Below are 18,326 nucleotides of genomic sequence, written 5' to 3' on the forward strand. Positions count from 1 at the left end.
ATATTTAGAGACTGTCATTTTCCAAAGCGATTTATATTTATCCTACAAATAAAATATTTTTTTCTGGATTTCTACTGGGTACAATAAACGAATAAATGATTGAATACGTTTGATGCTATTTGATGCTGCTGCGGACCGGCTGCTGCTGATCATGAGGAGGGGAGGGAAGGGGGATGAGGATTTTTTATTTTTTTTGTCCATTTCAGAACACAAGAAAACAAATGCATAGTGCAAGCATAAAAAGAATCAAGGCACAATCAAAATCAGAAACATATTTATGACAGTGATAATGAAAGTGATAACAATAGGCTCATTTGCATACCTTGCTGTTTGGGTTTTTAGGCTGGGTTTCTGTATACATCTGCTGATGTAAAAAGGGCTTTATAAATACATTTTATTGGTTGATATTAAACAATAATCATCATAATGTTATAATTTTATTGCACTTTATGGTGGAAATGACAGATTGTGTCATTGGTGAAACCTACTTGATTTTGCTTATCATTTCGCAGGCTGCATGAATCCAAATCCAATAATAAAGCTCGCCCTAAAAAAAAGGATACAGTATGAGGATCGGTTTTATGATACTTGAATTTGGGGCACAATGGTAGGCTGTCTCAAGTACAAAAGACTCCGCCTGCTTCAAGTTAAATGAGATAAGCCTTTTATAAAGGATGTTTTTTCACCAACAAAAATGTGTCTATGAATTGTTATTGCTTGTCCTGTGAAGTTTCTGAAGTGCAGAGCAGCCTGAGAGTATAAATCTAAATATCTAACGAGGGAATTTTTAAAAACGTATTAAGTTGTTTGGCTCACAATAAATAGTAGTTGCATGAAACCGTTGATTTGGTTATAGCAGTCGCAAGATGAAGGTTTTTACTAAACTCTTAATAGTTGGTGTTATAGGTGCAGCTTTTGTTGCTTTCCAATGGAGTGGACCCACTTTTGACCCAGGTAAGATGTGTACATAGCTTCACAATCCTTGACTGGTCTGTGCAACCTTTTGTTGGCTACAGGCTATTTTATGATTACATAATTCGTAGGTAGGCCGTCATTGTAAAATAAGAATTTGTTCTTAACTGACTTGCCTAGTTAAATAAAGGTTCAATTAAATACAACATTAAAATGACAGCCCTTGAACCAGTATAACCTCAGAGGGTAGTTGTCACACTTCAGACAGTTGTCACACATTACAGACACATGATATGCTATTGATTTATGAAACTCATAATAATTCAGTTTCACAAAAATTGCACATAAAGGCAGTATACTGTTTTATTAATTTGTCAGATGAGTACAGATGGAACCAGGCTTGTGTCTTTGAGACAAAAAAAATACCAGCACATTAATTATAGAAAACAAATCCCAAAACATTCTGGTAGATGAAGGCTACTAGAGATGTGTTAATTGGCAACAAAACTAAACAATCAAACTGATATAGTTGGGTTCGGGGCTAGACCTCGAACAGGGAAAGGTTCAAATGGTAATAACATCTAACATGTGTAAGCCACACATTACCACAAGTACAGTATTGTATTTGTCAAAACTGAATGAAATCACACTTTGGTTTGTAAAAAAGTTACTGTGATAGCCCTTGATTGTGTGTCTAATTGTTTATGGTGAGTCTCTTGTGATAGTGACCTTATAAGAGGACCTTCTGTTATTAGATCATATGATATCTTCACATGATCAAATTGGATTGAATGATGATCCAGTTCATTAAGTACCACTGTTTCAAAGTGAATCTAATACATTTGAGGTAATATGACTTTGGTTTTGAAATGCCTTGCTGCAAAGTTTTGATTAAATTGTATATCATTTGCGAGAATCTTTTTTATAAGTACATTGGAAATTCCCCTCATTACCAGTGGTGTGTATTCATGGGTGCCAAGGGAAGCTAGCCCCCCACCCACCTACCCACCCCTTTCACAATTGTCCTTCAACTCACAAGAGGGTGAATGTATCGCACAGGGGATATCATCAGTGGCTACCCGGCAATCATTTTAGCCAGGTAGCCTAGGCCACCAAAAAATAACAGTGTACTGCATGACAAAGTGATAGACCGTTTCGTCAATATGAAAGAGAGGAGGATGGCATTGGCTTTTCTCTACAGGTAGGGTGAGTCAACATGTTTTTCTACTTGCACGAACGCGCACGCACACAAAGACACACACACACACACACACACAGAAATCAGAACCATGGACACGTCATATTTAGCTTACGTTGATTGGACTAAATCGTTTTTGGTATATTTTAGTTGTCTCTGTACTATACTAAGCAGGGGGAATTTGATGATGTTGAAATTATGCTGGAATAGTGGAGGCAGCGCCTGTTTTCTTTGAGTGACTTGCGGTAACTCTGTGGTTCTAAATCAATAGAGCGGTCTGAAAATGTCGCAAATATTATCTTGCTCGACCATGCTGTGGGTCATGTAACTGTATGTTACTGTACATGCAAATTGCTTTCTGGACTGGACAGAGGTTGTTATCCGGTTTTGTGAAAAAACAAATGTGCGGTTGAATTTATTCTGCCACTGTGTCTTCTCACTGTCTCCGTCTTAAATCCTATATATCACGGTCGAAAGGCGTATAAATTAAGTGTGAAGCTTTTAGAGCAAACAACGCATGTATGACAACACATACAGTGCATTCGAAAAGTATTCATATCCCTATACTTTTTCCACATTTTGTTACGTTGCTGCCTTATTCTAAAATGTATTACATTTTTTTCCCTCGTCAATCTACACACAATAACCCATAATGACAAAGCAAAAACAGGTTTTTATAAGTTTGCAAATGTATAAAATAAACGGAAATATCACATTTACACAAGTATTTAGACCCTTTACTCAGTACTTTGTTGAAGCACCTTTGGCACCGATTACATCCTCGAGTCTTCTTGGGTATGACACTCTAAGCTTGGCACACTTGTATTTGGGGAGTTTCTTCCATTCTTTGTAGATCCTCTCAAAGTTCATTCAGGTTGAATGGGGAGCGTTGCTGCACATTATTTAATCTATTTTAGAATAAGGCTGTAACGTAACAAAATGTGGCAAAAGTCAATGGGTATTCACACCCCTTCTGAATAGGTTTTAATTGGCTTGGCTTCCGCAGTGATTTTACACACGCACCGCTACTGCACATTACTTACATGTTTAAATCCAAACCAATACTGGTGTAATGTAAAGAATGTGAAACCAGGTTGAACAGTTTTGGTTATCTTCCCTGTCAAGACAGGTTATAAGTGATGAGTAATGCATGCAGTCATTGATAACCAACCTTATGTGAATGAATTCCCAAACACTTTTCCAATGCAACTTTCAGGGTTATTACATTTTTGAGTGCAATAGAGTACAATAAGTTACACATGCAGTAATTTCGTGACCATGTGCCTGAAAATGATTCAGAAGAGGCAACCGTGTGAAATTGGAATGATACAGAACTACAGCCCACTACGTCGTTCCACTCATAACTGGATTAAGGTGGAACCTGTAGTAGTTGATCAACAGGCTGGAGTAGGCTTTCACTATAGTCAAAGATTATGGATATAGTGACAAGATACTTGTCACTTCGTCCTAACAATGGGACTTGTCCACAAAGCATCACGGTGGGCTCTCTAGCTCCCGCTTCTCCTTTCTTTAGATTGATGGAGACATCTCATTATTTTAATAATTTTTTGAATTTTCGATTAGGGTTGTTGACATCAACCGCCTGTATTCAATGGAGAGATGCTATGCCACTAGAGCGTCATGCCGTGAATATGTATAGCCATCTTGAGACAACTCCAACATAAAGTGCTTTTTCTCAAAGTTGCGGGGATGGCACGTGTCCTACTTATAATAGTACACTCGTAACAACCTATGCATTATGAAACTTCTATTCAATTAAATAAACCTCAAGTAACAAATAAGCAATACATGTATTGTTGTTGACCAAGTTCGACACTCTCATTGACCTCCACACAAAAACTCCTTTCTTGGTGGGCGGAAAAACACCATCTGCTGGAAGGATGGGCCTCTCCCTTCTTCCTCTCTGGATGTTGTGAAACATTAACGCCAAGCAAGCAGCGTGACGTCCTTTTCCTTTTCATGTGCAGTAAAATTGTTTCTCACCACAAATTAGCCTTGGGTTTGTTTCATAACCAGAAAGCAGCAAACTACAATCTAACAATGAACTTGATTCATACATTTTTAAAGTACTAATTCTCTGTGGCCCATAATGAATGTTCACACTGTTTCTACGCATGTAGATCCAGGGTCGTGCACATACCTTTCAGGGGGAAAGTGCTCAAACTGAAAAAAGGTCATAAAAAATAACTTTATAATATGAATTATCTTCTAACTCAATATGTAGTGCATTCGGAAAGTATTCAGACCCCTTGACTTTTTCAACATTTTGTTACTTTACAGCCCAATTCTAAAATCTATTACACTTGTTTTTCCCTCATCACAGTACCCTATAATGACAAAGCAACAACAGCTTTTTAGATAAATTAATAAATTATACATGACATTTACATAATTATTCAGACCCTTTACCCTTTATTCAGAACCACCTTTGGCAGCGATTACAGCCTTGAGTCTTATTGTGTATGCACTAGAGGTCGACCGATTATGATTTTTCGACACGATAACGATTATTGGAGGACAAAAAAAGCCGATACTGATTAATCGGACAATTTATAAAATATATTTGTAATAATGACAATTACAACAATACTGAATGAACACTTATTTTAACTTAATATAATAAATCAATAAAATCAATTTAGCCTCAAATAAATAATGAAACATGTTCAATTTGGTTTAAATAATGCAAAAACAAAGTGTTGGAGAAGAAAGTAAAAGTGCGATATGTGCAATGTAAGAAAGCTAACGTTTAAGTTCCTTGCTCAGAACATGAGAACATATGAAAGCTGGTGGTTCCTTTTAACATGAGTCTTCAATATTCCCAGGTAAGAAGTTTTAGGTTGTAGTTATTATAGGAAATATAGGACTATTTCTCTCTATACCATTTGTATTTCATATACCTTTGACTATTGGATGTTCTTATAGGCACTTTAGTATTGCCAGTGTAACAGTATAGCTTCCATCCCTCTCCTTGCCGCTACCTGGGCTCGAACCAGGAACACATCGACAACAGCCACCCTCAAAGCAGCGATACCCATGTAGAGCAAGGGGAACAACTACTCCAAGTCTCAGAGCGAGTGATGTTTGAAACGCTATTAGCGCGCACCCCACTAACTAGCTAACCATTTCACATCACAGAGTTACACCAGCCTAATCTCGGCAGTTGATAGGCTTGAAGTCATAAACAGCAGAGCTGCTGGCAAAACGGACGAAATTGCTGTTTGAATGAATGCTTATGAGCCTGCTGGTGCCTACCATCGCTCAGTCAGACTGCTCTATCAAATCATTGACTTAATTATAACATAATAACACACAGAAATGCGAGCCTTAGGTCATTAATATGGTCGAATCCGGAAACTATCATCTGGAAAACAAGACGTTTATTCTTTCAGTGAAATACGGAACCGTTCCGTATTTTATCTAACGGGGGGCATCCATCAGTCTAAATATTCCTATTACATTGCACAACCTTCAATGTTATGTCATAAAATTCTGGCAAATTAGTTCGCAATTAGCCAGGCGGCCCAAACTGTTGCCTATACCCTGACTCTGCATGCAATGAACGCAAGAGAAGTGACACAATTTCAGCTGGTTAATATTGCCTGCTAACCTGGAGTTATTTTAGCTAAATATGCTTGTTTAAAAGTACATACTTCTGTGTATTGATTTTAAGAAAGGCATTGGTGTTTATGGTTAGGCACACTTTGGAGCAACGACAGTCCTTTTCCACGAATGCGCACTGCATCGATTATATGCAACGCAGGACACGCTAGATAAACTAGTAATATCATCAACCATGTGTAGTTATAACTAGTGATTATGATTGATTAAGTTTAATGCTAGCTAGCAACTTACCTTGGCTTCTTACTGCATTCGCATAACAGGCGGGCTCCTCGTGAGGCAGATGGTTAGAGCATTGGACTAGTTAACCGTAAGGTTGCAAGATTGAATCCCTGAGCTGACAAGGTAAAAATCTTTCGTTCTGCCCCTGAACAATTAACCCGCCGTTCCTAGGCCATCATTGAAAATAAGAATGTGTTCTTAACTGACTTGCCTAGTTAAATAAAGATTAAATAAAGGTGTAAAAAAAAATCAGATTAATCGGTCGACCTCTAATCTGTATTTGTTGGTGGCAAAGACGCTACTTCATCCTTTCCTACACTTACAGTGAGGGAAAAAAGTATTTGATCCCCTCGCTGATTTTGTACTTTTGCCCACTGACAAAGAAATGATCAGTCTATAATTTTAATGGTAGGTTTATTTGAACAGTGAGAGACAGAATAACAACTAAAAAATCAAGGAAAACTCACGTCAAAAATGTTATAAATTGATTTGCATTTTAATGAGGGAAATAAGTATTTGACCCCCTCTCAATCAGAAAGATTTCTGGCTCCCAGGTGTCTTTTATACAGATAACGAGCTGAGATTAGGAGCACACTCTAAAAGGGAGTGCTCCTAATCTCAGTTTGTTACCTGTATAAAAGAAACTTGTCCACAGAAGCAATCAAACAGATTCCAAACTCTCCACCATAGCCAAGACCAAAGAGCTCTCCAAGGATGTCAGTGACAAGATTGTAGACCTACACAAGGCTGGAATGGGCTACAAGACCATTGCCAAGCAGCTTGGTGAGAAGGTGACAACAGTTGGTGCGATTATTCACAAATGGAAGAAACACAAAATAACTGTCAATCTCCCTCGGCCTGGGGCTCCATGCAATATCTCACCTCGTGGAATTGCAATGATCATGAGAACGGTGAGGAATCAGCCCAGAACTACACGGGATGATCTTGTCAATGATCTCAAGGCAGCTGGGACCATAGTCACCAAGAAAACAATTGGTAACACACTGCGTCTTGAAGGACTGAAATCCTGCAGCGCCCGTAAGGTCCCCCTGCTCAAGAAAGCACACATACATGCCCGTCTGAAGTTTGCCAATGAACATCTGAATGATTCAGAGGACAACCGGGTGAAAGTGTTGTGGTCAGATGAGACCAAAATGGAGTTCTTTGGCATCAACTCAACTCGCCGTGTTTGGAGGAGGAGGACTGCTGCCTTTGACCCCAAGAACACCATCCCCACTGTCAGACATGGAGGTGGAAACTTTATGCTTTGGGGGTGTTTTTCTGCTAAGGGGACAGGACAACTTCACCGCATCAAAGGGACGATGGACGGGGCCATGTACCTTCAAATCTTGGGTGAGAACCTCCTTCCCTCAGCCAGGCATTGAAAATGGGTCGTGGATGGGTATTCCAGCATGACAATGACCCAAAACACACACTTGCTGCGGGCGATTCCCTGATTCACCTCTACGCAGACGACACCATTGTGTATACTTCCGGCCCTTCCTTGGACACTGTTCTATCTAACCTCCAAACGAGCTTCAATGCCATACAACACTCCTTCCGTGGCCTCCAACTGCTCTTAAACGCAAGTAAAACCAAATGCATGCTTTTCAACCGTTCGCTGCCTGCACCCGCACGCCCGACTAGCATCACCACCCTGGATGGTTCCAACCTAGAATATGTGGACATCTACAGTGCCTTGCGAAAGTATTCGGCCCCCTTGAACTTTGCGACCTTTTGCCACATTTCAGGCTTCAAACATGAAGATATAAAACTGTATTTTTTTGTGAAGAATCAACAACAAGTGGGACACAATCATGAAGTGGAACGACATTTATTGGATATTTCAAACTTTTTTAACAAATCAAAAACTGAAAAATTGGGCGTTCAAAATTATTCAGCCCCTTTACTTTCAGTGCAGCAAACTCTCTCCAGAAGTTCAGTGAGGATCTCTGAATGATCCAATGTTGACCTAAATGACTAATGATGATAAATACAATCCACCTGTGTGTAATCAAGTCTCCGTATAAATGCACCTGCACTGTGATAGTCTCAGAGGTCCGTTAAAAGCGCAGAGAGCATCATGAAGAACAAAGAACACACCAAGCAGGTCCGAGATACTGTTGTGAAGAAGTTTAAAGCCGGATTTGGATACAAAAACATCCCAAGGAGCACTGTGCAAGCCATAATATTGAAATGGAAGGAGTATCAGACCACTGCAAATCTACCAAGACCTGGCCGTCCCTCTAAACTTTCAGCTCGTACAAGGAGAAGACTGATCAGAGATGCAGCCAAGAGGCCCATGATCACTCTGGATGAACTGCAGAGATCTACAGCTGAGTTGGGAGACTCTGTCCATAGGACAACAATCAGTCGTATATTGCACAAATCTGGCCTTTATGGAAGAGTGGCAAGAAGAAAGCCATTTCTTAAAGATATCCATAAAAAGTGTAGTTTAACGTTTGCCACAAGCCACCTGGGAGACACACCAAACATGTGGAATAAGGTGCTCTGGTCAGATGAAACCAAAATTGAACTTTTTGGCAACAATGCAAAACGTTATGTTTGGCGTAAAAGCAACACAGCTCATCACCCTGAACACACCATCTCCACTGTCAAACATGGTGGTGGCAGCATCATGGGTTGGGCCTGCTTTTCTTCAGCGGGGACAGGGAAGATGGTTAAAATTGGTGGGAAGATGGATGGAGCCAAATACAGGACCATTCTGGAAGAAAACCTGATGGAGTCTGCAAAAGACCTGAGACTGGGACGGAGATTTGTCTTCCAACAAGACAATGATCCAAAACATAAAGCAAAATCTACAATGGAATGGTTCAAAAATAAACATATCCAGGTGTTAGAATGGCCAAGTCAAAGTCCAGACCTGAATCCAATCGAGAATCTGTGGAAAGAACTGAAAACTGCTGTTCACAAATGCTCTCCATCCAACCTCACTGAGCTCGAGCTGTTTTGCAAGGAGGAATGGGAAAACATTTCAGTCTCTCAATGTGCAAAACTGATAGAGACATACCCCAAGCAACTTACAGCTGTAATCGCAGCAAAAGGTGGCGCTACAAAGTATTAACTTAAGGGGGCTGAATAATTTTGCACGCCCAATTTTTCAGTTTTTGATTTGTTAAAAAGTTTGAAATATCCAATAAATGTCGTTCCACTTCATGATTGTGTCCCACTTGTTGTTGATTCTTCACAAAAAAATACAGTTTTATATCTTTATGTTTGAAGCCTGAAATGTGGCAAAAGGTCGCAAAGTTCAAGGGGGCCGAATACTTTCGCAAGGCACTGTATAAGTACCTAGGTGTCTGGCTAGACTGTAAACTCTCCTTCCAGACTCATATCAAACATCTCCAATCTAAAATCAAATCTAGAGTCGGCTTTCTATTCCGCAACAAAGCCTCCTTCACTCACGCCGCCAAACTTACCCTAGCAAAACTGACTATCCTACCGATCCTCGACTTCGGCGATGTCATCTACAAAATAGCTTCCAATACTCTACTCAGAAAACTGGATGCAGTTTATCACAGTGCCATCCATTTTGTTACTAAAGCACCTTATACCACCCACCACTGCGACCTGTATGCTCTAGTCGGCTGGCCCTCGCTACATATTCGTCGCCAGATCCACTGGCTCCAGGTCATCTACAAGTCCATGCTAGGTAAAGCTCCACCTTATCTCAGTTCACTGGTCACAATGGCAACACCCACCCGTAGCACGCGCTCCAGCAGGTGTATCTCACTGATCATCCCTAAAGCCAACACCTCATTTGACCGCCTTTCGTTCCAGTTCTCTGCTGCCTGTGACTGGAACGAATTGCAAAAATTGCTGAAATTGGAGACTTTTATCTCCCTCACCAACTTCAAACATCTGCTATCTGAGCAGCTAACCGATCGCTGCAGCTGTACATAGTCTATCGGTAAATAGCCCACCCAATTTTACCTAGCTCATCCCCATACTGTTTATATTATTTACTTTTCTGCTCTTTTGCACACCAGTATCTCTACCTGTACATGACCATCTGATCATTTATCACTCCAGTGTTAATCTGCAAAATTTTAATTATTTGCCTACCTCCTCATGCCTTTTGCACACAATGTATATAGACTCTCTTTTTTTCGACTGTGTTATTGACTTGTTAATTGTTTACTCCATGTGTAACTCTGTGTTGTCTGTTCACACTGCTATGCTTTATCTTGGCCAGGTCCCAGTTGTAAATGAGAACTTGTTCTCAACTAGCCTACCTGGTTAAATAAAGGTGAAATAAATAAATAAAACACAGCCAAGGCAACAAAGGAGTGGCTCAAGAAGAAGCACATTAAGGTCCTGGAGTGGCCTAGCCAGTCTCTAGACCTTAATCCCATAGAAAATCTGTGGAGGGAGCTGAAGGTTCGAGTTGCCAAACGTCAGCCTAGAAACCTTAATGACTTGGAGAAGAGCTGCAAAGAGGAGTGAGACAAAATCCCTCCTGAGATGTGTGCAAACATGGTGACCAACTACAAGAAACGTCTGACCTCTGTGATTGACAACAAGGGTTTTGCCACCAAGTACTAAGTCATGTTTCATTGCATGTTTTTCCTTCATTAAAATCCAAATCAATTTCTAACATTTTTGACATGCGATTTTCTGGATTTTTTGTTGTTATTCTGTCTCTCACTGTTCAAATAACCCTACCATTCAAATTATAGAATGATGATGATTTCTTTGTCAGTGGGCAAACGTACAATATCCGCAGGGGATCAAATACCTTTTTCGCTCACTGTAAATTACCCTTGCCTAACGATTGCGTCTGAAGCTGGGCTTGCAGCACGGCTATCCTCACCATCAGGCGATCGTTCTCCTGTATATTATGAGTGCAGCGACTGCAATTAGAAGGCACAATGTTAATGTTACTACTTAGCCTTGGCTGGTGGAGGTCCTGAAGAGCCATGCCCAGATAAAGCGTCCAAGGGAAAACATTTCAATCTAAAACAGTAATTAAAAAGTAAAAAATGTAAAGTTGGCAGGTAGCAAAGTAACGTTGGCAACACTTAAACAAGTCCACAAGTTGTGACAGGAAATGACAATGCTGTTGTGCACTCAATTCCACAAGCGAAGGGAAGCACAGACTAACACTGACTGGAATATGTTCCGGGATTCCTCCGATGGAATTGAGGAGTACACCACATCAGTCATTGCCTTCATCAATAACTGCATCAATGACGTCATCCCCACGGTGATCGTACGTACATACCCCAACCAGAAGCCATGGATCACAGGCAACTAAAGTTAAAGGCAAGAGCTACCGCTTTCAAGTAGCAGAATTCTAACCCGGAAGCTTATAAGACATCCCGCTATACCCTCCGACGAACCATCAGACAGGCAAAGCGTCAATAAAGGACCGGGATCGAATCATACTAAACCGGTTCTGATGCTCGTCGGATGTGGCAGGGGTTGCAAACCATTACAGACTACAAAGTGAAGCACAGCCGAGAGCTGCCCATTGACACGAGCCTACCAGATGAGCTAAACTAATTCTATGCTTATTTTCCACCATAATTTGCAAATAAATTCATTAAAAACCCTACAATGTGATTTTCTGGATTTTTTTTCCTCATTTTGTCTGTCATAGTTGACGTGTACCTATGATGAAAATCACAGGCCTCTCATCTTTTTAAGTGGGAGAACTTGCACAATTGGTGGCTAACTAAATACTTTTTTGCCCCACTGTATATATTCTATTCTATTGTATCTTAGTCTATGCCGCTCTGACATTGCTCGTCCAAATATTTATTTGTTCATAATTCAATTATTTTACTTATATTTGTGTGTATTGTGTGTATTGTTGTGAAGTTGTTAGATATAACTTGTTAGATATTTCTGCACTGTTTGAGCTACAGTAGAAACACAAGGATTGCGCTACACCAATAACATCTGCTAAACGCGTGTATGTGACCAATAAAATGGTATTTGATTTGAAAAATAGCTGTGCAGCGGCGCTCCCCATCCAACTTGACAGAGATTGATAGGATCTGCAGAGAAAAATGGGAGAAACTCCCCAAATACAGGTGTGCCAAGCTTTTAGCATCATACCCCAAGAGGACTTGAGGCTGTAATCGCTGCCAAAGGTGCTTCAAGAAAGTACTGAGTAAAGGGTCTGAATACTTATGTAAATAATGTAAATGTAATATTTCATGTATTTTTATAATTTTTGGAACAAAAAATCTATAACCTGTTTTTGCTTTGTCTTGGGGTATTGGGGTATTGTGTGTAGATTGATGAGGGAAAAACTATTTAATCCACTTTAGAATAAGGCTGTAACGGAACAAAAGTTGGAAAAGTGAAGAGTCTGAATTCTTTCCGAATGCACTGTATATATTATACCATCAACCAAAACGGCACTTAGCAAGTGGGAGGGCAAAGGGGCATGTGCTGGGCACAGGTTGACTCCTATCTGTGCACGTGCCTGCAAAGATTCCACATTGTTCATTGTTACACACTAAGTCCTAGACAGACATGAAGATCCATATCAGCATAATAGTTGGATGCCAGAAAAGTGTCCATCAGGTCTAGGATTTAGCACATACTTTACACCACATCAGTTGCACGTTTTCTTGAACGGCCGTACGTCGACATTAAACAGTCCCCATTCTTTCCCCTTGTCTTTGTTTTCCCCTTTTGAATTGCATTTAGACAAACTATAATGTAAGAAGTAATGACTACTGTAATGACTTTCAAAATGGCTGGTTTTCAGAGTCGTTAAAGGGTGCCCGGGTCCTGGTGACTGGTGCCAGTACGGGAATAGGTGAACAAATGGCATATCACCTCGCCGGCTTTGGTGCCCAGGTGGTTATTACAGCCAGGAGGGAAAAGGTTCTACAGCAGGTCAGTAACACTTCAATTAGGTGTTTTCGTGTGTGTCTCTAGCCATTAGTTCTCCCACTTAACTCTATGACAAGGCCCTCCAGTGGGTGGTGAAGACGGCCCAGTACATATATTAGAAAAGGTGCGTGAGGAAGTCTTGCATCCTCATCATGGACCCCACACACCTCAGCCACAAGCTGTTCACTCTGTTACCGTTGGGTAGACCGTATATGAGCATGAGGTCTGTTACCACCAGGCTCAGAGACAGTTTGTATCTACAAGCCATCAGGAGGCTGAACACTTGAACTGGACTGACCACCTGCACTGACTCTCCACTCCTTAGCACACATGCACTCATTCACGCACACATCCACACAGACATACACACATCCACACAGACATACACACACTATCAGACACGTTCATGCTGTACACACATCACAACTGCTGCTACCAGACTCTTATTTACTATTGCTAATGCTACACTATTTAAACACTAACCCCCAATTCCCCCCTTCCATGATACTTGTAAATATTGGACTATAAATGTTGACTTCCTATATTATACTTCTGCTAAACTATTTATTCTATTCTACTGAGCCATTTACTTTGTTTGTATTCTTATCTTTTATTATTTCATTGGACGGTATACCATGTGTATCCTGTACATACAGTACGTTAATAAAACATGATTACTTCATGTTTTTCATGATTATGTTACCCTTATGCAAACGCTCACTTGTATTGCAGGTAGCAGAGAAATGCCAGGTGTTGGGGGCCCAGAAAGCTCTATACATAGCAGCAGACATGGCCAATCCGTCTGACCCAGAGAGAGTGGTGAGGTTTGCTGTGGACAAGCTGGGAGGACTGGACTACCTGGTGCTGAACCACATAGGACCCAGCCCATTCGCCATGTGGGATAGAGATGTGGAACACACTAGATGGTTAATGCAGGTGGGGTAACTTAATCACAAGTACTGCTATATCACATATACCACTATGCTCTTATCCAGAGCAGCACCTTACAGTGGTGAGTGCATACGTTTTCATACTGAATCAACCCCACAACCCTGGCGTTGCATGCACCATGCTCTACCAATTGAGCCACACAGGACTAACTATTTCTTCCTGCTTCATTTCTTTTTCACAGGTGAATTTCCTCAGCTATCTGCAGATGGCAAAGACAGTTCTGCCTATCCTTGAGCAGAGTAAGGGTTCCATTGTGGTCGTCACCTCCTTGTTAGGTAAATGAGAGCTCTTCTCTCTACACAAAGTGTTCTAATGCTGCTTTTCGACTGTAACACCAGTGTTATACTAGTGTATACACCCGTATGTTAGTGAAATTGTGTTTCCATAGCCAGGGCTGAGTGAGGAGCAGAATCAACAATCTCTGCATCATCAAAACATTTGCTTTATGAGAAGGTGTTGATGTCCACAGTTAGCCATTGCTATGTAAATGCCAGCTGAAAAGTACCGGTGGCCTGGCCTTGGCCCCAAGTGAGAGCAGATCCACCGGACACATGACCCAGTGAGACACGGGTGCCAGGCCCGCGTAGATGCTTTTGGGTAAAACACTGGGGTAAATCCTATATGGAAATGCACCATTAAGTGACCCTGAACCTATGATTGGCTAGTGTTTTGGTCCTTCAGGAAAAATTAGCAGTCCGTTTGTGGCTCCCTACACGTCCACCAAGTTTGCCCTGAACGGCTTCTTTGGGACGTTGCAGCATGAGCTTTCCATGCAGAGGAGCAACGTGTCCATCACCATCTGCACCCTGGGCCTGATCGATACAGACTCAGCGATGGAGAAAGTCAGGTCAGCTATTTTTGATACCAAGTTCAGTCAAGTTTAATATTACAGTATGTGAACTTAAGCCTGGAATACAGTTAATGATTTAATGATTGACCTGATGGTTGTTACATGCAAATACAAGTATCCTTGGACACGTTTCAAATAGTCACCTTTGTTTGTATTATAGGGGCATCACCAACATCCAAGCCTGGCCGGCCAGTGAGGCGGCTCTGCACATCATCACTTCTGGAGCCACGCAACAGACAGAGTCTTACTATCCCTGGTTCTGGTACTATTGCTGTCTCATCAGAGACTGGTTCCCCTACTTCAGGGACATGTGTTTACGTAACTTGTATAAATATGAACCATTTGCTTGAAATATACATTACGATAATATCGCTTTTGCATTTTTCCCAATTTGGTTTACACTTATTTGTTGATTTAAAAAAAAATGCTGTTACAGCCAACTTCTCTGACATTGATCATTTAAACACAGTTCTTTAAATGATAAACAGTTCGGTATATTGGAAGATTTTCATGTAAAACTGTGTTACTTGTTGGGCTTCTTCTTTGTATAATTGGTTGCTTTTCTGTGGTACATTTCTGCATGTTTATGTCACAATTTGAACTTTGTCCATCCCCTCTCTCATTGCTTTTGAATGATATCCACATGTAATCAACAGTACTGGGGAGTAGTGAACTACATGCATGTAGTTCAACTAGTTCTTTAATTACATTTTGCAGTAGCTTGGTGGTAACTCAATTCAAATCTTGGTAGTGTTTTTAGTAGTAAATTACTTTTTTGCCATGTAGCAATGTTGCTAAATACACACTACTGTTTTTGCAAAAATAAATCAAATATGGGTGAATTAGGCAAGAATTCTTTCTCGGCATCATACCTGCCCAATTCTCACTTGAAACCCTTTTTGTGTGCCTAATTCTCACTTGTTGTGTTTAATAGGCTATATTATCAATTCTTAACATCTGACTCCAGAGTGATCTGTTCTTGCAATTTGTAGTCTAGGACATTTCAGATGTACATATGATAATTTATCGCAAAGTAGTTTGGATGTAGTGATCTACTTTTTCAAAGTAACTTCAGTTCAATAAACTAGATGTTCTTAAGTTTAGCTTTAGTGTACCTTAACTTCTTCTAGTGTGAAGTAATTGGTAGCTTCGTAAGCTATATTTTCAGAGTAGCTTCCCCAACACTGGTAATCAATAAGGGGAGAGGAAGGTTCATGTCAGGTAGTGTGTAGCACCTTTTTATAGCCTGATCAAGCAGACTGACTGCTGCACCCACATTTTGTTTCTATGAGTCACAGCATGATCAGACTGGTTCCACCAGGATACCTTTTCTATTACCTCAATGAACAATCCCCATGTCAACCACTTGAGGGCAGGGGCTGCTAAGAAATGAAGCAGAACCTAGACATGAGGCATTTTAGATTCAAACATGCTCACAGTAAATCTGGCATGATTTTTTTAAACCTCAAATCAAAGTTTATTGGTTTAGCAGATGGTATAGTGGGTGCAAATGCTTATGTCACTAGGTCCTAACAATGCAGTAAAATGTCAAACAAGTACACAAATAATTCAAATGTAAAATTACAAAAACAAGACATCAAGAACTTCGGGATGAATCTAATTAACAACCCAAATAGCACTGTAAGAGTAACCAAAATACATATATACACTGGAAGAATTTACACAAGAAATACTAAGAATGATATGTACAGCAGTAGATCTATTAGAGTGAGCTACTGTATGTCGGTAATAGAGTATTTAAATACTCTGTGTGAAACGGGAAGTGTCCAGTGGTTTAATGTCTGTATGACATGGAACAGCAGCGTTGGCTTAGAGAGAGAGAGAGAGAGAGAGAGAGAGAGAGAGAGAGAGAGAGAGAGAGTGTGTGTGTGTGTGTGTGTGTGTGTGTGTGTGTGTGTGTGTGTGTGTGTGTGTGTGTGTCTCTGCCTCTCTGAATGGTCACATGGTAGACAGCTAGTGATGGCTGTTCAACAGTCTGATGGCCTGGTAATAGAAGCTGTGTTTTACTCTCTTGGTCTTGACACTGATGCACCTGTACTATCTCGGCTCGTGTGGCCTTCCCCAAATCCCCCTACCATGATATACCCTCAATTGAATAAAAGTACTGTAGTGTACTGTAATGTGCATGAATCCATACTTCAGTAGTACGGTATTGTTTAATCCTTATTTTAATGCTCGCTTTCCCAGAGATGTATGATTGGGCTGGACTGTAGTGTACTCAATGTGCCTCGTGTTCTCTAGGGTGTAGTTTCACTTACTTTTTTCGTCTTTAGTATATTTTAATTGTAAATCATAGCGGACACCCGCCACAACTACCACCCACCCGCCCACCTCCCAACTACTACCACCCACCCACCTTCCAACTACTACCCCACCACTCCATGTCCTAGCTTGTCACAGTAGGCTGTGTGGCATTCTGCCGGGAGGGGGAGGTCCCTGTTGTGTCCTGATGTCATTGTTCATCAGCCCAGCGGCTCTTCAGGCCTTTTACCAGCTCAGTGTAATCCATCTTGGTGGTCCACTGTATTTAAATACTGCACCTCGGGCGCCATCCCTACAAGAGACTAGGGAGCTCCATGTAACCTTGGGGTGTTGAAGTGAAGGTTGAAACATGGTGGGGCCGGTAGATGACATAATCATGATGTACTATTTCCCTGTGTAATGGAGGTGGTTCAGTGAACCTTGCTTACATGCAAAGTAACCTTGCATGAGACCTGTAGTCTTGCGTTAGCTCCTCGGGCTAATGCTTGGGCTTTAGGTCATCTCAGCTCAGCTAACACAGTATTGTGGCGTGCAGCAGCCCTAGGATTCGAACCCAGTCTGTCCAACCTGTCTATGATATTCCTTTGAATTGGCTGATTGATTCGAAGTGACCACCTCTGTCTTGACATGTTCGATCACATCTTAAATCAGTATTGTATTGAAACAGATTGGTCCACTTAGAAATCAAGTCATTCTCTGAGGTTCCATTTGATATTGTGAGAAGATAGCATGGTCCTTCTAAAGAATGTTGAACTTAACAGAATCACACACACACATGTTGGGGCCTCTTGGGGAAGAGAGCAGGCACCGCCTGGGATAGCAGCCAGTAACACCTGCAACAGATTAGTGCTCCTAATGTTTGGTAATAAATCCCCTCACCCTCGTCTAGCATCTCCACCAAGCATGGAGCCCACGCATGGACACACACACACACACGCACACGCACACGCGCACAGACACACTCACACACACACACACATGCACACACTCAACTTAAAACACACACCAAAGAGACATGCACTGAAGACACACCCAGTCCAGCCAGGTTCTCAGACGGGATCCTACCATGATGTGTTGTTAGAGACTACAGGAGGGCATTGTTATTGACTGTGTACCTTGGGTACTTTTTTGTGCATCATAGCAGCTGTATTTTGGTATTTGGACAGTTATATATCTTGACAACTTTATTGTTGACATGCAAAACATTTTGGAACTATATCAACAATGGATTAATGAAACAAATACCAAAATGTAGTTTTTGGGTGGAATTTTCCTTCAAGTCACCGTAGTAATCTGATGAAATAATGGCCAATGGACACAACCATCACGCTCGCTTTAAGCAACCTATTATTCACCTAATATGTTTCTCATGGCAAGGAACTGCATAATACATTC

The 18,326-nt window shown here is 40.9% G+C and overlaps 1 protein-coding gene across 2 annotated transcripts; it reads left to right on the forward strand.

The window, feature by feature from the left end:
• The first annotated feature begins 933 nt into the window (after positions 1-933).
• On the forward strand, positions 934-15,539 carry LOC135511719 (hydroxysteroid 11-beta-dehydrogenase 1-like protein). Of its 2 annotated transcripts, none has more exons than XM_064933193.1 (6): positions 934-954; positions 12,720-12,850; positions 13,580-13,783; positions 13,980-14,073; positions 14,480-14,645; positions 14,809-15,539. In XM_064933193.1, exons 2-6 carry the CDS (start codon positions 12,779-12,781, stop codon positions 14,996-14,998), a joined length of 726 nt encoding a protein of 241 aa, XP_064789265.1. In that variant the 5' UTR covers positions 934-954; positions 12,720-12,778; the 3' UTR covers positions 14,999-15,539. The 2 variants fall into 2 exon arrangements, with proteins under 2 accessions (XP_064789265.1, XP_064789263.1); XM_064933191.1 differs by lacking the exon at positions 934-954 and adding an exon at positions 1,951-2,118.
• Positions 15,540-18,326: the final 2,787 nt, after the last annotated feature.

This window comes from Oncorhynchus masou, chromosome 24 (assembly GCF_036934945.1).
Source record: "Oncorhynchus masou masou isolate Uvic2021 chromosome 24, UVic_Omas_1.1, whole genome shotgun sequence".
NCBI lineage: Eukaryota > Metazoa > Chordata > Actinopteri > Salmoniformes > Salmonidae > Oncorhynchus > Oncorhynchus masou.